Below are 22,887 nucleotides of genomic sequence, written 5' to 3' on the forward strand. Positions count from 1 at the left end.
CATAGTTGCTGGGAATTGAACCCAGGTCCCTGGAAGAGCAGCCAGTGCTCTTAATTTCTGAACCATTTCTCCAGCTCGTGGTTTTCTTTTTTTCCTTTACATTTATCTTATTCCAAGTCGTCCTGCCTTCAGGCTTGTACATATACTTCCAACTCCCTTTGGACCTGGCTAACAACATAGACAGCGGTCAGATCATGGTTCAAGCTCATTTTACAGGGAGATGGTCATGACCTCCTGAGTGCTCTTCTTCAGGGCCCGTCTGCAGACACAGGCTTACAATGGTGCTCTTTTGGTAGATGTCTTCTTCAAACCCTTAAGCTCTGAGCTCAGAAGCTCATGCCACCCGCAGCCCAGAGCCAGGCACAGGGTAGTCCCAGCAGGAATAGTTACTGGATGACTAAATGAAAGAAGGCATTGTGTCGGCTTCCGTTGGTAAAAGATGAGGAAAGTGCAGAAGTTCCAAGAAAGCAGCTCATAAATCTAGTGGGAGGAGAGACAAGCCGATGAGAGGATGAATAAACAAGACCCAGGATGGGTTAGCGTGAGAAACTCGCAGCCTCCCACAGTGATGCTTCAAGCCAGCTCTCTGCCCCCAGGCTAGGCTCAGATCAGGTGTCTGCTGACTAGCTTGCCAACCTCTGGAACCCATAATCACCAGCATCTGGGCATCCCCGGAGTGGTCTGCCATGTACTCACCACTGGATCCCAGCCTTGGCGATGCTAGCTTATTCTGCCACAGATGGAGCAAAGTGGGCACACTTGAGAGGCCCTGCTGATAACAGCATTGTGTGGTTAGAACCAAGGTGCTCAGAAGAGCCCTTGGTGACCTCCTCATATCCTCAGACCAACCCCGGTGAGGCATCAAAAGGTAAATGGGCTTTCTTCTTAGTGGACAATTGGGAACACTGAAGTCAATAGTGATCACTTGACTTGGCTGAGGAATGGGAACATCTTAGGGACAGAACTTGGAGAAAACCCAAGGTCCTCTCTACTGACCAATGGGCAGTGGGGACACTGTACTGGGGCCTCTTCTGCTTATTCACTTTGGGGCATCTTCGGCAAACTACAGAATGTTCAAGTCGCTGGGCCGGAGAGATCACCTGATTCTCTGCCCTTTTCAGACCAAGAAGGAAACTTTCGTGCTTCCTTACCTCCCAGGCACCCTGGTGCCAGGTGGTAACCATTGTTAGCCTCTCCCAAGTCCTCCCTCTTCCCTTTGCCTCTGTGTCAGGCTGCTTTTCCCAGCTTCCTTCCCAGTTGGGTGAAGCCTATTGTCTCGTTCTCCCTAGTGTTCTGTGACAGGAAGTGAGGCATGCCCCTCCCAGGCCTGCCTCCTCAAAGTTTCTCCTGCTTGCCTCCAAGATCTTTTCACCTCTGGCTGATGGGAACCCTGAATCCCAAAGCAGAGTTGGAAGCCATGGACTATAAAATGGCAGAGCCAGAGATTGTCTAGCCCTAAAAGATCGTGAGAAAGGCACCTGGCAACCCTCCCATCAGTGTGGAAGGTTATGGGGTGAGCAAGAATGAAGCATCCTCACGGGGATGAAGGAGTCCTATTTGTTACTGCAAACCAAGGCGTGAACACTTCTCTAAATGCTTTGACCCCATGTAGTATAGGAGGCAGAACCACTGAATTCCTGCCGACATCCCTGACAGCCTTGTGGTTGCCCTCACATCCCTCTGCAGCCCCAGCCCACAGATCCCTCGAATTTATCCTGAGATGTTTCCAGCCTTGTTCAGCAAACAGACTCCAGGCTCCTCTAGTTCCTAGTAACAGGTACCTATTATGAATATCGGAGCACCCACGCTAGCCTTCTGGCCCTTCTCACCTTCCCCTCCAGGATGCCAGCTCTCAGGCCGTTCCCGGTCCCTCCTCCCGCCCTACAGCTACCTGTTCTTGGTGATGTTTTTCCCACCATTGCTTCACTCCCTGATTTTCTTACCCAACTTTTTTTCTCTCTCTCCTCCAAAGAGATAGCCCTGGCCTCGGCCAGTTCTCCTTTCTTATCCTCTGTCCCCAAGAGGAAGCCATGGCTGCTTTGGGCTTCCCAAAGGCCTCTGGCTATTCTTTCTTCCACATTTACAACACACCTTTCTAACAACTGCACCACAGAGGGGTCCGGTTGGATGGTTTCACTGTGCCCCCATTTATACGTCCTTAGCCTTGCCCTTGCACCTTAAATCACCAGGGAAAGAACAGTCTTAGCAATCATCCGGGATAATCTGTTCTATAGATGGAGAAAGGCACAGATCACTGAGCGGTGGTAAAATCAGGAAAAGAGGCAGTTTCCAATGTTTGCAAGTTTCTGTGCTAAGTGTGGCCTCCCTGCCGACTCCTCTTGCTTTGTCCTAGGAGATGAGAAGGTACTAGGTCCCATCTACACTATGGTCAACCTTCACAGTTTCCCCTGCATCTCCCCCTTTATCCACTGGTGAAGCCGGCAGTTACCCGGAATGTTCCGTTGACTTAGGTGGTAGAGAGATCAGAGAGATAAATCTAATGCTTCGGGCGGGGCAGGTGGCAGGCGCAATGCCCTGGGGTGTTGGCAGGAAACGTAAGATTCCCAAGTGAGCTTTCTGAAGGCACATGGGAAGCCTGGACAGGCCTTTTACCCCTTAAACCTTCCTGTTTGCCTGAAAGGGTGACTTGGTCTTTGGCTAGTCTTCCTTTCTGTTAAAGGGAGGGAGCTGCAGTGACCAGGGCCTCAGAGCACAGTGTACTGGCCTATTGGAACTTGTCTAGCTGAGTCTGGGCCGCTGCATAGTCCTGCCTTAACGGGAGCTGTGTCCAGAGATGTTAAGCTGAGCTCATGCCTGGATTCTTTCTTTTCCCTTTCTTTCTTTCTTTCTTTCTTTCTTTCTTTCTTTCTTTCTTTCTTTCTTTCTTCCTTCCTTCCTTCCTTCCTTCCTTCCTTACTTTCTTTCTTTCTTTCTTTCTTTCTTTCTTCCTTTCTTGTTGAGAGGTCTGAACACTTCATGTGAGACCTCAAAAGCTAGGTTTCTTTAGTGGTTTTATAAACCCAAACCCAAATTCTCTACTCTTTGCTCATTGGTATAAGGTGAACTTATTTATATGGAGCATCCTTTGTTTTCTGCCAAATGACTCACTTGCCCTGAGTCACCAGAAGATGGGTCTGGGCCCATCTGCAGCTGCCCTGGACATTATGATCCGCTCGTTCCCCTGGAGGTGGGTCTCAGAGACAGAGAGCTGCGGAGAAGCCTGTTTTCCCAAACACTTGGTAAACAGACAAAGAACCCTGGCACATCTGAGAGCATCCCAAGGGAGCTGTGGTTTTCATTTTGGTTGAGACATTGTCTGAATTATTGACAACTCTAAACTATGAGGTAAGAATGAAACCACGTGGTCACCCAGTGAGAAATCCTTTGTTGGTTCTCCTACAGTCTCAAGCAAGTTGGTTCCCCATTTTGGGCTGCTCTTTCTTTACTTACAAACTAAGAGATCTGGGTCCTAAATTTTGGGCATTGTGTCATTTGTCTTCTGAGAGCAGGGAATAAGGACACACAGAACTGGAAATACCAAGCAAATTTATTGACACCCAGTCTTGGAACATCTCCCCTAAAGGTTTCATTTCAACTTCAGTGTAGGCTGTGTATCAGTTTTGGTTAATTTGCATTTTGCTGTCCTTTTCCTTGCTATGGGTTTGCCTTTCCCTCAGAATCAGTTCACAGTTTTCTTTTCCCTGTGGACTGTTTGAATGTCCCAGCAATGACATCTCCGCAGAACACTGGTGTAAGCCAAAGACTGTGACAGTATTGGGAACCAAGCTTGTGAACCTTAAAGATGAGGGTTCTCACATCAGATACCCAGTGCGGCTGACAAAAGCTTATCACTAGCGCTGGGGACCCAAAAGGGCAGCGGTGGCTTGGGGCCTCTTCAGATCCTTAAGGGCAATGCAGGCAGGCACACAATGCGGAGCATGGTCTAGGCTCCACTTCTCTGCCCTCTGAAAGCACGCTGTAATACTCACCTGGCATCAATTACACCTACTTTTCACAGACCTACTGTGTGGCTAAGGAGCAGGGAAGCTGGGAAAGGGCCCCCGCCCCCGCCCCCACCCCATTCTATTTCTCCAAAACCCAAAGCGATGCTCCAGAGTGTGGGCCCATGACAAAAGTTACGCGGGGGCTCCATGAGCTCACCCGGGGGTTCCGTGAGCTTACCCCGGGGACCCAGACCGCCCCCGCCCTCTTCCTGCCCTCTCCCCGCCCCCGGGCCCCCGAGCGGGGCCGGTGATGTCAACCGAGGAGGAGCCGCCCGCCCCGCGACCCGCCCGGGCTGATTGGCGTGTGGTGGCGCCGGGGCCGCCTCCACCCTCCCGCGGTTCGCACAACTTTTGCGGCTGAAAGCGCGCTCGCATCCCGCTCCTCTCGCCGCCGCCCTCGGCCCGGCGCCCGGCATGTGAGCGCGGGCGGCCGCCGCCACCATGGCCTCACCGCGCACCCCGCGGTGGCCGCCGCCGCTGCCGCTGGTGCTGCTACTGCTGCTGCTGCCACCGCCCGCCACCCCCAGGATGCGGGGCCCCCTTCTCTCCCCGGCCAACCACGCGCTCCTCCAGGCCGTGGGGCCGCCTTCGCCGCTTGGCCCCGGACACACGGCCCCCGGGCCCGGCGTCACGACCCGGCGGGGACGGTCTGGCCGGATCCCCAGAGGCGTGAACGAGGGTGAGTGAGAGCCACTAGCGTGGGGCAGGGGGCGTGGGTGCTCCGGGGATAATCCGTCCGGGCCGCGGCTCCGTGGACCCCGGCGGGTGGAACTGTGAGAGGTGGCCCTGGTGAGAGAGACGCTGTCCCTGGCTACTACGGTGTACCCATGCGTCCCTTCCCTGAGCTTTGGAAGAAAACTCTCTCATGGGGTAGCCCACACCCCTGTCCCTCTCGCACCTCGTGGGGTGGTAACTTCTGGTTACTGTCCCTCCGTTCCAGCCTTTTCTCCCCCGACAGACGGAGAACTGGTCTCTCGAGGTCCAGAGCCTGACTTTTCAATATAAGTAAATAACGGATTTGGGAGTTTGAAAGGCTTCTAGCACTTAGGATGTCATGAAGGACAAAGGGTGCCCTAGAAAATAAAACGAGCTACCTAATCAACCTTAAGAGCAGGGGTACTTGGAGTGGGGGGTGGGGAGCTTTGATATTGAACCCCTACAAGACACTAGGGACTGTCCCACAGCCCTTCCCTCCCCAGCCAGCTGCTCTGCAGGCAGGCGCTGCCTGTGCTGGTCACAGAATGGGAACCCAACTCCTGTTCCTGCTGTCTTTGTTTCTAGTTCCTTTTTCTGGTGGGAGAAAATGCCACGGCCTGGGTGGAATTCTAATGCAATGCCCTTATGACCTTGGCAGTGTCCTGTCTTTAGATCTCGGTTTCCCCGTCTGTGAAGAGGAAGGACCCCATTCCTCGTAGCCTTCTGGTGATAGTGTGGCAAAATGAAAGTAAAATAATACAAAGTGCCGTGGACACAGTTTAGGTGCTGTTAGCCACTCATCTTCCTGTGAGAGATGCGGGGACACGCGCTGGACTCTGTTGTTGCTCCAGGGCTGGGACTGGCAAGGTTTTGTCCTCTTTCCACTTCTCTTATCTGTCTTGCATGGTTCCCAAACTTTCTGCCAGCTTGCTCGTCCTCCCAACGTAGAGGTACTTCCTAGAGTAGAGTAAGAAAAGATTTGCTACCCTTATAAAACCTCAAGGGCAAGTTCAACAGTACCCTCGCCTCCACAGACTGCCTGGTCCTTGTGAACCTGAGTCACTGGCCCAAGATGGGGAAACTGAGGAACCAGCCGAGGAGGGGAAGGCAGCTCTGAAGGTCCTTATAGACATAGGCTGTGCAGCCCCATGTTTAGTTGAGTTCCTGAGAAAAGAATTACAAGCATGGAAGACATTTACAGACTTTCCCTTTGTCGAAAAGTAACTGAGGGATCCTGGAAGGCATTCTGTGGGATGCTCCAGACACAGTGGTGTGTAAGGGACTGCTAACTCAGAGGGCCACTCGGTAACCCAAGGCAGGTGTCAGTAGCTGGTGCTCTGGCTGAAGGCTCCATCTTGTGGGGGGCTCTGAGGGAGGGTGGCTGTCTTGTGAGGTCCCGCTTGAGGAGGCCGACACAGGACTGCCCTTCCTAAGGCAGGGAGGGAATCTCCCCAGCTCTTGTGGCAGCTGAACTGGGGAAAAACCAGGTAGGAATTAATGCTTAAGAGAGCTGTGCTTTCATGCTTCCGTAGTGGCCAAGGTCTTGACTTTGCAGCCTTCTCTGTTTCGTTTATTTTGGGGGTGATCAGGATAGAGGCTTCAGGGAGAGGAGGAACCTGGGGGGGGGGAACTGGAATAATCCAGATTTTTCTCTGGGGAGGTCTCCTGATCTCCTCGTGTCCCAGCAGACCGTTGTTCACTTGGTGCCTCCCCTCTGCTGCCCTAACTGAGCCCGACCTGGGTCAGGGATGTTTGAAGAGAAAGTTGGGAAGAGGTAAAATCCAGGACCTGTTGAAAACGGCAGAACATTACCAGTGTGGCCAAGGATCCAGGCATGGCCTCTGTCCGGTTTCTGCTAAAGCCTCAAACAATGTCACGTAGGATAAGAAGGAAGCAACAAACACACAAATATAATACGCAGCGATTCGTGATTCAGAGAGCCAGAGTTTTACAATATCCTCTTAAGGTTTTCCTGGCCCGCTTTGATTGGCCACCACACACCGCTCAGTAAGAAGACTAAGCAAGGCCTCACATCTGAGGAGGTCCGCCTCCCTGGCACCAGGACAGAAGGTCATCCATGCTCTGTGTCCACACGGTTTGTGGGGAGGTGGGTGTTCCTGAAAGCAATGAGCCTTGTGTCACACAAATAATGCCCTTAATCTGATAGTTGGGGAAACTGCCCTGAGACACTTCTATGGGTGCTGGTGGCCAGTACCTGGCCATCTTAGTCTGGGCTTCCAACTATAAATATCCCCCCATGAGCAGCAGGGACTAGAGTTTTTTTTCCTTTCCTAGTGGGTCATTCTAGCTCTTCTCTTCCCACAGAGTTCAAGGTTCTCACTGCTGGGTGGCTGTTTGCTCTGTCCTCGGAGGAGAGCAGCCCCTGTTTGGATAGCCATTGTTTGCTTTCGTGCCCACCTGTCACTCTGTTCCGCTGTGTTTGTTGCTTCATCCGTCAGTGAAAGGAGGCCGAGAGCTGGATGCTTCCTTTCTGTCTCATTCCCTATGACCTAGGACCCCCAGCCACAGCTCTGAGCTGAGTTCTGCGTTTGACTTTTCGGTCCCCAGGCCACGCTTTTGGGATATCTGCCCATGGTGGAAGAAAGGCAGGAAGGGAGGCTGGACTCATAATGAGAATTCCCACCGAAGGAAAGAGCTGTCCCACGCATAGGGGAGAAGATGCTAAGTAGTTAAGTAACCAGTCCAAGGAATACTAATCTTTAAAAAATGTGGCTCCCTAAAGGAAGGGCTATGAGCCCAGCCTCTTCTGAGCTGTTAACTGGCTGTTCCCAAATCACTATAAAACTTCTGGCCCAACTTCATCATTTAGTTTGGCCGCCACCGGCACCATTGTGGGGTGCTATGAAGGCTGGGTGGCGAAGGGTCAGCCCTCTCAGGGATGGGAGAGTGTCTTTCCCCAGGAATGTGACCCTTCGGACTGAGGCTGAGAGGTGGTTACGGGCATCAGGATGCCAGTTTCTTTGATAGAGGCTGTCACAGGTACAGAGAGGGTCCTGGTGTGTGTGTGTGTGGGGGGGGTGTGCTGAAAAGCCTCATTCTTCAAACCTCTCTCCTGGTGCATGCAGATGCTGACCTCGTGTTTTCTGCACACCTGCTGACTTGTGTGGACAAGGGGAGACTTCGTTGTACCCATATCAGCTGGGCAGTTACTGCTTGCTTAGCCCTAGAACAAGCCCGGGACCCTTTACCTCCTAGTGATCTTGTTCTGTATTCCATTGACATTGGCCAGCTGTCTGAGAGTGTCCTTATCTGAAGTAGGAAAGAAGGAACAGCAGATGGTAGTTGCTGTGTCCTTAGCTACTCACTGCCTTCCTCAGTGTTTTCCCTCTGCCCCAGCATCCTCTCCATATGAGCAGGGCTTTTGAGCTATAACCAGTACCTTTCTTTGAAGAACCCGAAGGAGCCAACAGGGAAAGACTAACCCCTACCCTTGGAGCACCTATGTGGAGTCAACATGTTTACGTTTCTTACCCCATTTCACCCTCCAAACAGTCCTGCCAGGGGACCGTGTTTGTTTCCCATTTATTCTCCCTTTATGGGAAATGAAGCCTAGCAAGGTTAGGTCACAAGGAAAAGAAAGGATGCTGGATTTAAGCTAATTTCAACCAAGTTCATTAGCCCACCCCACCATGCTACAAGGTCTGTTCGTCACCCATAGGCTAGGACAACCTTGTTATAGATCTTTAGGGCCTCTCCAGCTCACCATTCTTGCTCTTGCCTTTGCCTAAGATTGGGGACCATGAGCTGGTGATCAAGATGCTGACAAGAGAGATTTTTTAAAGATAATTTTAAAACTATTTGTTTTTTATTATATGTGTGTGTGTTTGCACATGAATGCAGGTGCCTGTGGAGACCACAGGCATCAGATCCTGTGGAACTGGAGTTATAGGTGGTTGTGAACCGCCCAGTGTTGGTTCTAGGAACAGAACTCAGATCCTTTAAAAGAACATTATACACTCTGAACCTCTGATCCTAAAGTGGGTAGATTTTATTATTAGTTTTAGAGCCAGGAGGTGGTGGCACTTGCTTTCAATCCCAGCACTTGGGAGGTAGAGGCAGGCGGGTCTCTGAGTTCGAGGCCAGCCTGGTCTACAGAGTGAATTTCAGGATAGCTCCCAGAAACCCTGTCTTGAGAATAAAAGTTATTGTTTAGGAGCAGTGTGTGTGTGGGGGGGGGTGGTTGGGGAAATGCTCATAAAAAAGACTTAAGTCTATACATGTATAGAATGATATCTTATGTTTGTTATTATGATCTCTCTCTCTCTCTCTCTCTCTCACACACACACACACACACACACACAAACGCATGCACGCACGTGTGCATAGGTGATGGGCACCTGAAGTAAATACATTCTGTGGGCGCTTAGCTGGGCACATGGGACAGTGACTAACGCTGTGTGACACTTGTCAGCTGCTATCAGTACCTGTTCTGCTGCATGGGAAAACATTCAGAAGATGTCAAATCACTTTCATTTTCATGTCGCTGCCCCCTCTGGCCACTCACTTTTCATTTTCCCGTAGTCATAAACAAAGAGATTCCTGTCCTGTCTTTTCTCCCCTCCTTCTCAGAGTATGACAGATGTCTCCCCTCATAAAAATAATCCTAACATCTAACATCAACCCTCTCAGGGCTGGAGAATGGCTTGGTGGTTCAGAGTGCGTACTGCTCTTTCAGAGTACCGAGTTCAGTTCCCAGAACCTCACTGGGCAACCTCACAACTACCTGTAACTCTAACTCCAGAGGATCTGATGCCTCTGATCTCAACAGTCACCTGTATTCATAAGAAAACACACACACACACCAAAACAAAACACTAAAAATAACTAATTTTATATTAAAAACCTTCCTCTGCAGGTTGTCAACATCTTGATGACCACCTCATTCTAATCATGGTCCCCGATCTTACAAAAAGGCTAGAGTGTTGGAGATAACATATTCGATAGGTACTCTAAAATAACCAGACCAGCTCAAAACAACAGATAAAATTTAATAATTGAAAACGGGGAACTCATGCTACCGGAGAAAATCCAAAGTCCAAACGGGCCAGGCGATGACTGTGGGCGCAGAGAGCCCATGCACCTCTCTACCCCCATTTATCTATCTACCTGGCTCCAGATGGCCATACTCAAGCCAGATGTGATTGACAGCTTCCCCATCACTAGAGCGAGCAATTCATGTCTTATTCGAGTGGTTTATAAATCAGAAAATATTTACTGAAGCCCTACTATGTATGGAGAGCTGTGTCAGGTGGTATGGAGGTTGTAGGCACATTTACACCCCCACCCCCGGGATTATCTTGCTGGAACACAGCTGTTAAAGTATAGTAATGATTCCTAACCTAAGAAAGCTCCAAGGTGGTACCAAACAAAGGATTGATCAGGAGAGAGGAGGCCATGATGTGGAGGTAGAGATTGGAGGGACTGGAGGGCTAGGGAGGCCTTGTGAGGAAGGAGTGCGTGGGTTGCGCTTTGGAAGGTTGGTTGGATGCAGATAGACAGATGTGGAGAGGCCTTTGGCATCAGCAGAAGCCCACATGTTGACAAGCTCAAGACTGCCTTCTTCTTTTGTTTATACTTTTGTATTAGCATACAAAATAATGGGTTTCATTGTGACATTTTCATACATGTATGTTATTATACATTGTTCATGTTACCCTCTTGTTCCCTCCCACTGTCCCCTTTCTACCCTCAGCTAGTCCTCAGTCTGTTTTCATGCCCTTTATTGTGTGTGTGTCTGTATGTGTGTGTCTGTGTGTCAATGCCTGTGTGTGTATCTGTGTGTCTCTGTGTCCGTGTATGTCTGTGTGTCTGTGTCTGTGTGTCAGTGTCTGTGTGTGTATGTGTGTGTCTGTGTGTCTCTGTGTCTGTGTATGTCTGTTTGTCTGTGTCTGTGTGTCAATGTCTGTGTGTCTCTGTTTGTCTGTCAATGTCTGTATGTGTGTGTGTGTCTGTGTGTCTCTATGTCTGTGTATGTCTGTGTCTGTGTGTCCATATCTGTGCTTCTGTGTATGTATGTGCATAGGTACACACACATGAAAGAAAACAATGGTCTTGGGTTTTTCTGAGTCTGGCTTATTTCACTCTATGTTATCTCCAGTTCCATACATTTCCCTGGCATAATTTCATTCTTGGTGACTGAATCAAAGTTAATTTATATACATTTTCTTTATCGCTTCATATATTGACAGCTGTCAGACTGGTCCCGTTAACTCAAGTCTTTTTGCATAGATATGATTAACAGCCAAAAGGGCCAGAGGAGAAGACGTGGGGACGTGAATTGGGGTTGAGAATAATTAGTCACTGAACACAGCCTGGAAAGGGGACTGTGGCCCCTTACAGTAGCCTCGGAATCCTGTTATTTATCTTGTCCTGTCCACATAAAGCCCTCGTGGCCTCCAAGGAGAGTGCGGTGTCTTGTGTGTGTTCACGCTTATTTGTGTCTGTTGTTGGGATCTTATGGATGAACCCTGGCAGATCTGCCTTCACTCCAACCCAGAAGGTATTTTGGAACTTGTGGAAGGCTAACAACAAGTATTAAATCCATGAGTTTGGAGGAAAAGACTAAAAACAGGGCTGTGAGAATTGGCGGGGGAGAGGCCTCAAAGGCCTTTTAGGGGACCACAGGAGGGTCAGAGGCTGCCAGCCAAGGAGATGCTGAGAGGGGGGGGGAGGGGAAGTTATGGAGAGGAGTCACCCTGCCCTTAAGGTAGTATCTCCTCCTGCAGCTCTTGATTGTAAAGACCCTCTGCAGGTCCCCGTGGAAGAATTCTGCAGTCCTTTGATAATGGGAGCCTGAGCTAGGGAGGCCACCGTCAGGTTCAGCCCTGGAGGGGCAGTTGTTGAAGCCACGAGAAGAGGAAACTAGCTCTGCCTGGGTGGAGAGCATCCAGTCTAGATGACAAGAGGAAGAGGCAGTGCCTAGGCGCCAGCTAGGGCGTGGAGGCACAGTGGGAGGTGGGGTGGTTTGAAGGCTAGCTCTGAATTGGAAGAATACAGTACTCGGTTTAGCCATGAAGCCCGGCAGCCTGTCAGTGTACTTGTAAGTAACAGTGTAAATTAGTGCGTGTCTACTGGACGTGTCCTTTCCTCCGGTCCATCCAGGCTCATGACCACAGGGCGAGTGGGAAGACAGAGGCTGAAGAATGCCACTCTGTTGGTAGTGGGGCCTGGGGAGAGGACAAGGTGCAGAAGCCTCACACGTGGCATCCCTGTGGCCAAAGTGGTCAGGGAAATGGAGAAAGAAAATCAGAGACATCCATATCCCTTGATTTTCCCCTCCATACCTGTCATCCAGCCCCAGTTCTTCCCATCAGGGGCAGAGTGCAGCATCCACATACTTAGCCCGGAAGCCTGAATGTCACCCTCCGCTTGTCTCCGTCCCTCACCTTCTACAACCCTTGGCGAAGAACAATTCAGTTTGGTTTAGTTCCCAGAAGGCACCAGGAGTCTGCCCTCCACATCTTTTGTTCATCCCATCCGTTCTGTCCCACTAACTGATGCTCAGGAAAGCCACCGTAATCTTAAGACGTGATTCAGGTCACTCTGTTCTTACCTTAAAACCTCTAAGAGCTCTGCGGGGCCGACCCTACCACCTCTGTGGGACTCCAATCCCACTTGCTACTCAAAGCAGGCAGTGTTTTGGTTTGGCTTTGTTGTTTTTGAGGCCAGGTTCCACCCTGTAGCCCAGACTGGCCTCGAACTTGAGATTCTAATCCTTTAGCCTCCCAAGTACTGGGATCGCAGACGAGCAACCACCATAGCCAGTAGTCAGTGTGAGAGTCAGTGTATGTGTAGATGCTGAAAGCTTGACACAAGGTGTCCCCTCCCTGCCTATAACAGAAAGAGCTTTCCTAGCAGAAGGGACGGCCATTGCAAATGCCGTAATGCAGGGCCAAGCTCATCTGCCTTAGGATCGGAAGGAAGGCACCTTGGCTGGCTATGGGGATTGGACCCTGAAGGGCCAGGAAAACTGGAAGGTCGCATTTCCTTCTGAGTGCCCTAGAGGGACTGTAGCGGGGGCTGTACCACATGCTGTAGGGCTGTGGCTACCAAATCCCTTGGGGAACTCAGAGACCATCTGCTAAGTTTACAGAGGCTGCTAAAAACAGACACATTCTCTCTGCCTTATGTTTTAGCTCTGGGGTACTTGAACTTGATAGCATTGTTACCCCTTACTGTGTACAGTTTTTGAAGAAAGCATGTGGGTGAGACAGCATGGCAGTTGGGTGAACCCCCGTGTTTCTCCCTCCTGGGGCTGTTGGCGTTGCGGGGCAAGGCATGAGAAGGGGCTCTGCTCTTACTCAGAAATGCCCTCTCTACGTGAGGAAGGAGCAGGGCTTCCAAAAGTGGAATGGTGGCTGTGGTAAGCGTACATGTTTCTCCTCCATGTTTCTGGTAAGTTGGGAGGTAAAGGCCAAGGAGTAGATGGATAGAGACTCGGCTCTCCAGGGCATCCAGCCACCTCCATCCTTAGAGGCATATAGGTTTCAGGCAGGAACAGAAAAACCCAGGAGAAAAATGCTGGGTTGTCACCCGGAGGGGTGGCCCTTGAGCAAGGGGTGACTAGTTAAGCAATGTTAAAAGCCACTGTTTTCTCTCCCTGAGAGGTGATAGAATAGCTTCCGATGGGGAATGGGTTTCATCCTTAGAGCCTCTGGGGCCACCATGACATTTATCGTGGCCATGGGGTAAGACTTTTGGGGGGATCGTATCTTGCTAGTGTGTGGCTAGTCCTTCTGTCTTTACTGTTACAGACCAAAGTTGTGGTTCAAGCCCTGTCATGTCCACTTACCAGCTATGGGACTTTGGTAGGTGTTTAGCCTCTTGGTGCCCTGTTTTCTCATCGGGTAAGTTGAACAGTTAAAGAGTCCTCCCCAGGGAGTATGGGGCCGGCCACCCTGTAAAGCCCACAGCTGGCAGCCAGGAAACACTCTAAATACTGCCAATGTGTCTACTGCTGAAACTAGGGCCTGTTTGCACCCGGCACCTGTTTAGTTTCTGTTGGGGGGATCTAAACCAACTGGAGAGAAAAGGGTCTGTTTCACTTTATGATCTGTCACTGAGGGAAGTCAGGGCAGGAACTGGGGCAGGAACTGACTCAGAGGCTGTGGAGGGTCACTGCTCACTGGCTTGCTCCCCTGGGCTTGCTCAGCCTGCTTTCTTATAGAACCCAGGACCACCTGCCCGTGGGTGGTACTGCCCACAGGTACGCTGGACCCTCCCACCAGTCTGATGGAGGCTGTCCTTTGGAAATTTCCTTTTCCAAGATGTGTTTAGGTTTGTCAGGCTGGATTGAAAACTAAACACAAACAGTGTCATTACTGTGTTCATAACACCCTGCCTTGCACACATTCATCCTCTGGGTGTCTTATTGGACAGGGTACCAGTTCTAAGAGCAAGGGTTACCTGGCCTTCCTCCATGCTGGAACCCTACTGACTTACCTACCCTTAGCTTAAAACCGAGCGACACGAGCCAGATTGAAAGTCAGAAGAGCTCAACGTGGCCACCCTGGCCTGTGACCATCTGAGACCCGATGATCCCATACAGAGTGTTCGTGATAGGACGCAGGTGACCAAAGGTGTGTGACCACAAAGTAAGAAGAGAAGGTTTGCACCCCTGTGCACCGCGAGTGTTCTCCTCAGGCCAAAACCTCTGGGGATCCTTTAAAAGAAAGGTTTCTTTTTAAGTATGTGTGTATGTGTGTGTGAGCATGTGCCCATCATAAGCATCAGCAGATTTTAGAAGCAGTTTGAGCAAGAACAGCATCCTTGGAGGAAGTGTTGTCCCGATGAGACATCTTTGAAGAGGTTCGTACTTTTGTAGGTGAGGGTGGTGGTTTATTAGGAATTATTTCTAGTATAGTCTTGCCTTGTGGTCACAGAGTGCCGCTGTCTGGTAGAGTTATGGCCACGAGAATCCAACAGTGGTTCAGGAGGTCCGGCGTGGGTTGGAGGACTTTTGGTATTAGCCCCTTCTACTTGTAGCTGTGTGGTAGGGCTGCTTCCTAGTGTCTAAGAGTTAGGTTAAAGATGGGGCTATTAATGTCTCTCCTGCTTCTTAACGATTGTGACGGGGAAGGCGCCCACAACGTAGTGAGTGGTTTCAGTCATCATGCAAAGACCCCGGGCGTGGCCTTTGCTCTGGATCTGCCTCCACATCTGTAACACAGGGATAACAGAACCAGTCCTGTTGAGTTCATGGTTGTAGGTGTGGAATAAAACCACACAGATGTGCCTGGTCAGCATGTACACATATGTTTATTCCTCACGCCGTACAATGGACCATTGGTCTAGTCTAAGGCGGGGCTTCATGAGAGAGGATGGGGAGAAAGCATGAGGGGAAGAGGAGCAAGGCATGGCATTCGCTGTCAGCGGCAGTGACTTTTGTAAACTGTCTCTCTGTCCTTTCACGTGTCTCTGGTTGGCTTGCTGTGACCAGTCCTCCCATTCCTTCTCTCCCTCCCAGATAGATACTCCCTCAACCTTCAGCCTCCAGCTCACCCAGGGGTTCTTTAGACAGAACCCCCTGTGAGCTAGGCTCTCAAAAGAGAAATAGGAATGTAACCAGCAAGTAAGCATGTGGTCAGGTAGACAAAAATTGTCTCACCAAGCAAACCTGGAATCCTAAGGGAGCGTTTCCTTCCTGGACACAGCTGGTGTTGTCTCTTGAGGGACCTGAGGGCAGAGAGAGCTGGTTAGTTCCTGAACTGGTTCTAAGATACAACCAGGTTTTGCTAGAAGGCTGGAGGAAAGAGACATGCTAGGCAGAGAGGTCTCTGTAGACAGAGGTATGATGGGAGACCAGCTGGGCTTCACCTGCCTCCTCTGAGGGGATGATTCTTAGATGCGTCTGCTCCTCTCAGCGGCTCCGTCCTGTTCCTTCAGCGGGCTGCAGATGAGGTCACGTGTTTAAACCCGCAGGTAGCAGTTACAAGGTGACACCCTTTCTCCCCTGCTCACCTTTTGCTCTTGATGGCCCTTCATCTCCCGTCCACGCTACACCTCTGTCATTTCTTCTCTTGTCTGCCAGTCGTCACCACCAACCATTCCCTCTCCTCGCTGACATCCTCCCTTCCTCCCAAGTCCCAGCAGAACCCCGAGGCTCCTCTCGGCTGTGGGCTCCATAGGGCAGCAAGAGGTAGTGGTCTCCTTTGTGCTATAAAACCTGTCTGGTGTCCTCAGTGAGTCACCCTAGAAGCCCACCCGGGGGAAGCCTATTTGAAGGAAGTGGACACCTTTTAAAGAAACTTCCTAGTAAACTGTGCATTGTGGTACATGCATTTAATCCCAACACTTGGCAGGAGGGTCTCTGTGAGTTCAAGGCCAGCCTGATCTACATAATGAAGTTCCAGGAAGAGCCAGAAAGACCATGTCTCAAGAAAAAAAAAAAAAAAGCTTGGCATTCTTTAATTGGTCTCACACCCAGGGAAAACCAGTGACCCTGATCCCCTCCTTCTGTCTGAGCTCCGTGCCCACCAGAGCCCGCCATATACATTTTCCAACAGGCGTAAACAAATTATATTTCTATGATTCCCTTGAGGCCCTTGAGGCCAGGGCCACTTCACAGAAGTCTAAGAATAAATTATCTGCAGGACTTATAAAAATCGCCCACAGGGCTGTGGAAATGTTTGAAGCCGGAGTCACGGGTCCGACTCACAACAGCAGGCCCAGGCGGTTTCTTCCTGCTCTTTCTCAGCCTCCTCTCCCCCTCTTCCTCCTCCGAACCAGGATGTTTTTCCTTGCCTCTGTATTGTTTCGCTAACCTGGCAGGTCTCCTTTGGTGGAGGCCTGCCACAGCTTCCTCTCTGGGTGTGAGCGAGCACTGAGCGCACACAGGAGCTGGAGCCTGCTCTTGCCCTGTGCCCTCCTCAGCGCTGGCCAGGCGTGGCACAGGCCTCCAGTGTCAGTTCCTTCCAGAGGTCCCCCTTGCCCGAGGAGCCTCCTCTGCTGCCTTTTTTATTTGTTTTTCAAAGGATGAGAGAGGCAAAGAAAAGACTGGCTTCAAGATTAGATATCCCCCCCCCACACACACACAAAAAAAAAAGCAAGGTAGACTACCCATTGCAGAAAGCTTTTCTTTCTGCAATAAGTAAAGTGTGTACTTATTCAGCTGAGTAGAGATCTTCTGCCCCTTGACCCTGAGACTTTGCCTCAAGGGCAAAAAGAAAAAGAAAAAAAAGAAAAGAAAAGAAAAGAAAAGAAAAGAAAAGAGCCCTGTCTGTGAGTTACTTTTAAAGCAGAGATCCTGATCAGGGTTTTTTAGCCTTTCCTCTTGCCTGGGTAGGCTCCATCCCCCCCCCCATAGTGGTCCTCAGGGCCCCTCCTGACCAGCTCTGGTTCTGGGAGGCTGACCCCAGTCTTGGGACTCCCTTGTCCTGGCTGAGCTCAGACCTTCAGACCTGCCTCTTCCGGAGAGGAAGGGCCGCTATGAACTGCTGACAGAGACTGTCTCTCACGGGCAGGGGGTGGTACGCCTTGTCAATTTGACACTTGAGTTACTGGAGCCCATCCCAAGGGACTCGTGTTTTTCTTTTCGAATGTCATCCTCAGACCTCACATCCAGAGGCTTTGCAATGTGAACGTTTTTTCTAAGGGCTACTCCTTTTAGGATAAGAACAAGGAAGGAAGCGAATGTCCCCGAGAGTCCTGGACTGTCCACATTGACAGCTGAGTCTTTTGTTCACACAAACTCATTTGGCTCCTAAACGTCCTCCACCCAAAATCATTACATCCGCAGCCACAGATCAAAACACAGCCTGGAGTAGCCAAGCAGGGTAGGCGGCTGCCTTTCTGGGGAGATTACAACCCGCCCCCCCTCCTGACATCCCCCCCCCCCCGGGTTCCTTCCAGCCTGTAGAATATCCCACCCTGACCATCCGGTATGAAATGCCCCTTGTTTGGAGGGTTCCTGGGAGGGGGAAGGCTGTGAGGTCCCTCTGAGGAGCTCCCCGCCCCCCAGGGCAGCTCTGAGTGGAAGGAAGGCTTTCCAGCCCCATAAACTCCCAGGGCACAGGTTCTGCTGCTCTGGGCAGCTTCTCACACCCCAGAGGGACTGAGATGTTTTATTTACCCAGCTCAGCCCTTGAGGCAACGTCTCTGTTTGAGTCATCCTTGCAGCCCTCATCGTCTTGCCTATGGCTGGTGCTCAGTAAAAATATATGTTCTGTTTTTTAATGTGGCTAAATATACCTCCCAGGAAAGTTACCATTTTAGCCGTTTCTAAGTGCCGTTCAACAGTCACAATGTTGCAACAGCCACCATCCATTCCCAGAAACTTTTCACCTCAAACAGAAACTCTTAAGTAGTAATCCCTGACCTCCTGCCCCAGCCACCTCTGCTCCATGAAGCTTCTAGTCCAAGTACTCCATGAGGGGACGCAAGTAGTCCTTGTCCTTTTGTGTCTGGCTTGTTTCACTTGGGTTTTTAGGGTTGGTAGCTGCACACACCCCGTCTTGTTAACCCCGTCATCCCCCGGTTGTTTTCACCATCTGCCTGCTGTGAGTACCTCTGCAGTGGCTTTCTGCTGTCATTCCTGTAAGCTACATAGGCAGAAGAGGGATCGCTGGATTCTATTTAAACTCTGTGTTTATGTTTTTGGGGCACTGCCATACTGTTTCCGTGCTGGCGGACCCAGTTTGCATCCATGCTGGCAACACATACGAACTCCAGGTTTGCTACATCCTTACCGGCTCCTTCCTTCCTTCCTTCCTTCCTTCCTTCCTTCCTTCCTTCCTTCCTTCCTTCCTTCCTTCCTTCCTTCCTTCCTTCCCCTTTTTAAATAGTAGCCATCCTATGGGTGTAAAAGCAGGTATTTTGAATCCATACATTCTGCTCCCTAGCTAGGCAGTGGATTTAGAACTGTAATCCTCCCTCCTGAGCCTCCGTCCTGCCATCTGAGGCCAAGACTTAATTAGTTACTATGATCTCTAAAGGACCTGGTCACCTTTGGGGAGGAATGGGGGGGGGGAGTCGATGGCAACCCAACCGACCTTGGCCAGAAGGAACGGTACAAAGCAATGGTGTCGAGAGTGACCTGGCCACACACTGTAGCTGACTGGGCTTCTCTTCTGGACCCCCACTGGTTTCATCTACGATTAATTGACATAAAGACCTAGGCTTTAGCCTTTGCTCTGCTACCATTTTCTGAGTTAACCTGGCTGGTAACTTTAATACTGTGCCTCAGTTTCCTCTTGCATCAAAGAGGGAAGAATTACCCTCATGACTGCCTGCTTAGACTGTTGGAATTTAAAAGGACAATTTAGGGCCCTTAAATTCTCCTATAAAAAAAAAGTGCTTTGTGGGTAGGGAACTGTGTGGGATTCCTAATTGGTTCTCAGGATAGAAGCAGAATTTCAGTCCTGTGGGCAGTATTTATGAGCTGTGTTCTACCCCCCTCAGTCTGTGGCAGTCCACACACTAAAGCAATCAAAGGAGGGGAGAAAACAAGTTCCCACTCCCTGGACTTTTCTCTCCTCACCACGTGAGCAGTCGAATTTTAGGGAAACCATTAAAATGACAAAGAAACTCATAGGCATGAGTCCCCCTTGCTGGACTCTGTATAATTAGAGGCAAGGTGTCAAAACCACAGCTCATAGGGAGCTTTTCAAGTTCAGGATCTGGGGAAAGCTCCAAGGGGAAGTGGGGATGGGGAGTTCTCGAGGTAGGGATGAGGGTGGTACTGCTGCAGACCCTCCTTGTGAGCCTTAACCCTAGCAATGAGACCATCACCCATCACCAGTAGATACCTGAATGGACTTTCTGCGGGACCGGTTCCGGGGCCTCCTGTGGCCCCTTCAGCATACAACACCTTCTTCCTCTTCATAGGCCCTGCTTTTGATTTCATCCTGACTTCCCTGGATGTCTGTGTCCCTGTCACTGGCTCTGCTCCTCCTGGCAGTCTGAAATCCTTTAAATTGGACCCTGATCCTCCATTGCGCCTTCTTATCCTCTCTGCTGCCCTTCTTCCTCATCAGCATCCTAGGCATTAACCAGATGTTTGCAGCTGGAAGTCACAGCATCACCCCAACTTCGTGTCTGAGAGGCAGATGTTTCTTGTTCCCCTGAAACTTGGGCTTTGTGCCCACTCCACTGTCTTTACTGCCGTTCCTTCCAGCAGCCATAGGCTTCATCTCTGCTGGAAGCTGATTTAGACATCCTCCTGCTCAGACTTCCAGAGAATAACTGAAGCTGTTGCCACACCGAGTCTGCTTTCAAAGCCCATGCAGCAGGCACCATCTCACTCTTTGGGAGAAACAAGGTCGGCCACGTTGTTAAAGCCTGTTTTGAAGGCCAGAGGGATTTTTTTTTTTTGTTTTGTTTTGTTTTGTTTCCTTCAACTCTACCAGCCAAGGCCCTGAAACCTCATAGAATCAGCTGGCGAGTGACGTGAGAGCTCGGTCCATATCCTGTCTGCCGCTAAAGGACCAATCGCTTCATCATTTTGCTTCCTACTTTCCCCACGTGCCAAATAATGACACCTACCTGCCAGGACTGTCCCAGTCCTCACATGAGGCAATGCAAGTGAAAACGTCTAACACGTGGCTGTGTTGGACCGAAGCTGGAGAGATGGGGAAATAAAGGGCTCATTCTTCCACTCTGCCCCCAAACATGAGCTGGTACCAGACTGTGCGTGACATTTGGCCTTCTGTAGGACCGGATGGTGAGGGTAGAGGTGAGATCTCCAGGAGGAAATAGCACAGGCCCATTTTGCTTAGGAACAAGGCTAGCTGAACGTACAAGTGAGCGCGCACACACACGCACACACGATGGGGGGTGGGGATGTGGCTCAGAGGAGTCTGCTGCTGAAACAGCTGCTAATTAGGAAATCCGATTCCAGGCTGTGCCAGCTTCCCTCATGAACGCCGGTACCTAAGCAGATGATTTAGAACATTAAGATGCTGCAGAAGTGGAAGCTGTCAACGTGAGAGGGAAAACATCCAAGCAAGGCCATGTAACTCTCTTGTTAGTCTCCATTCATGGTCCAGGGGGACGTGCTGGCATGACGCAGGTGGCTGAGCCCGGAAGGATGGATTCCTTGTTCGGAAGGATGGCCGAGTCTAGACTCAGCTCGGGCGGTTGGTGTGACCGTAGTCATGGGCTTGAATGGGGTTTGGGTGACTGTCTCTGGCACAAAGAAAGCCGGGCTTGCAAGGCAAATGGGCGGGCTTTGGCTGAGCTTTCCGGAGGATCCCTCTGATCCTAAAGAGGGAAAAAGCTAGAGCCCAGGGCACAAAGAGACACTAACTGGCTTCTTACCAATTTAGGCAGCGCTAATAGAGGTTGAGACCAACCATGGCCAACAGGTCTCGGGCCACCCAGTGCAGTAGTACAGACTCAAAGTGCTTCTTGTCTCTGGATGCTCAAGAGAGATGCTCACTGGCCTCGTCTCTTTGCCTGGGCCACTAGTCATATCCACAGGTGGCACCAACTGAGGCTGGACATCTGGGCAACCTAAACTCAAGTAATCCCATGAGGCTTTCGGCCATGGAGTCACAAGCCACTCACATGCTCATGCCTTATAAATGCCACTGGGGTCCCAACTCACGTCACTACATCTGAGTTTCAGGAACCAACTTAGCGTTTAAGGGCTACAGACCACCTACTGAGAGGACATTTGGGGGTTCAGTGAAAGTCATTACAAAATGACTTCTGCAAGTTTCCAGCCTTTGGGTCTTTAGATCAAGACACCGGATGCATTAGTTGCTTTTCTGTTGCTCTGATAAAATACCGTGACTAAAACAACGTAGAGAAAAAATAGTTTATTTTGGTTTGCGTTCAGAAGGTTGGTGTTCTTAGTGGTGGGGTCAAGCATGCAGGCAGCAGGCATGGTGGCAGGGACAGGACGCAGAGAGCTCACAAAGCAGAGAACAAACTGGCAAGAGGATTTTAGCTTTGAAAGCCCACCCCCAGTAATGCACTTCCTCCAGCAAGGCTGTGCTCCAAAACCCCCCCAAACGTCACCACCAACTGGCAACCAAATATTAAAATAGTTCTAGGCAAGGCGAGGGTGCCAATACGCCATGTCCTAATCGTCCCTCTTTAGCTTTTATTTTTATTAAGCCTACATATAGTTTAAAGAGTCAATGGATTTTACAAAGCTGTAGTGGAACTGTCTGACCACTTTCAACTCTTCTTCCCATATATAATTTTGTCCATATCTATTTATTTTATTTTGGTTTTGAGTGATGCCCACTAATTTCTCTCTGTGGAAATTTTATGTCCTTCTAAGTAGACCAGGCTGGACGTGACACAGCCTAATTCTGCTCAGGGTTAGCTTTAGATACGGTCAGTGGAGTTACCCTTCTGCACCAATGACGCTAACCATGCCCTGCACACACTTGTCAGCCAAGATTGGTTCTACTTTAATAATCCCATTAACTTAAAAAAATGACATTCTTTTAAAAAATAAAGTCACTGTTTCTTGAGATGCGCACCCTTCTTCACATTGCACTTCGGCTCTCCTTGCGTCTGGTGTCAAGGGTTGCTTTCTTGTTTGAAATCAAACCTCTGCAATTTATTTTAGTGGAGGTGTTAGGTCTCAAACCCTGGGCAAACAGCTGAGATGCCTATTACCTATTACCTGATCGAAGCTGAAGCTGACCACCAGGTTCTCCCAGCATCTCTCAGTACATACGTGTTACAGGCCAGGACTGGCATGCCCTGCCCCCTACCCAGAACTCTGCAGCCCAGGCACTGTGCTGCCCTCCCCTATATAATCCAGCCGTTCTGATTACCCAGGTTTTAGTCCTTTTACCTCTTGACTGGTCTCTTGGCCCAGGCTGCCCCTCTTGGTGAGCAGCTCCTCTTTTGCCCTCCTAACCCCTCTCCTCCAATGGCCCAGCTCAGTCTGGCCATATTCACACCGGATCTCCCAGCTGTCTCTGCCTCTACCTGTATCCTTCCTCAAAGCCATAATAAAAACCTCAACCCCTTTAGGAGCAGTCGTGTCCTCCTTTTTATTTCTTTTTTTCATCATTTAACTCACTTTTGAGTGACAGTCATCTTACAAGATTCAGGATACTTCTGAAAGATTACTTTGCTGTGTATGCAGTTCCCAACTGTTTTCTCTCAGCACACTGCAAAAGTTGATCTGTCTTTTCTTTGGCTTCCATGGCTGTAGTGGCTGGTGTACTTCTTCTTATAGATAATCTGATGGTTTTTTTTTTTT

The 22,887-nt window shown here is 50.2% G+C and overlaps 1 protein-coding gene across 1 annotated transcript in view; it reads left to right on the plus strand.

The window, feature by feature from the left end:
• Nucleotides 1–4,271: 4,271 nt before the first annotated feature.
• Heg1 (heart development protein with EGF like domains 1) overlaps nucleotides 4,272–22,887 on the plus strand; it is an 84,153-nt gene continuing 65,537 nt past the window's right edge. Inside the window, exon 1 of the mRNA XM_050159820.1 lies at nucleotides 4,272–4,683. Coding sequence (XP_050015777.1) covers nucleotides 4,446–4,683 — 238 coding nt within the window. The 5' untranslated portion in view covers nucleotides 4,272–4,445. The remainder of the gene's footprint in view (nucleotides 4,684–22,887) is intronic.

The sequence above is a fragment of the Alexandromys fortis genome, unplaced genomic scaffold, assembly GCF_014885135.2.
Source record: "Alexandromys fortis isolate MF-2015 unplaced genomic scaffold, M_Fortis_MF-2015_v1.1 scaffold_119, whole genome shotgun sequence".
Classification (NCBI taxonomy): Eukaryota; Metazoa; Chordata; class Mammalia; order Rodentia; family Cricetidae; genus Alexandromys; species Alexandromys fortis.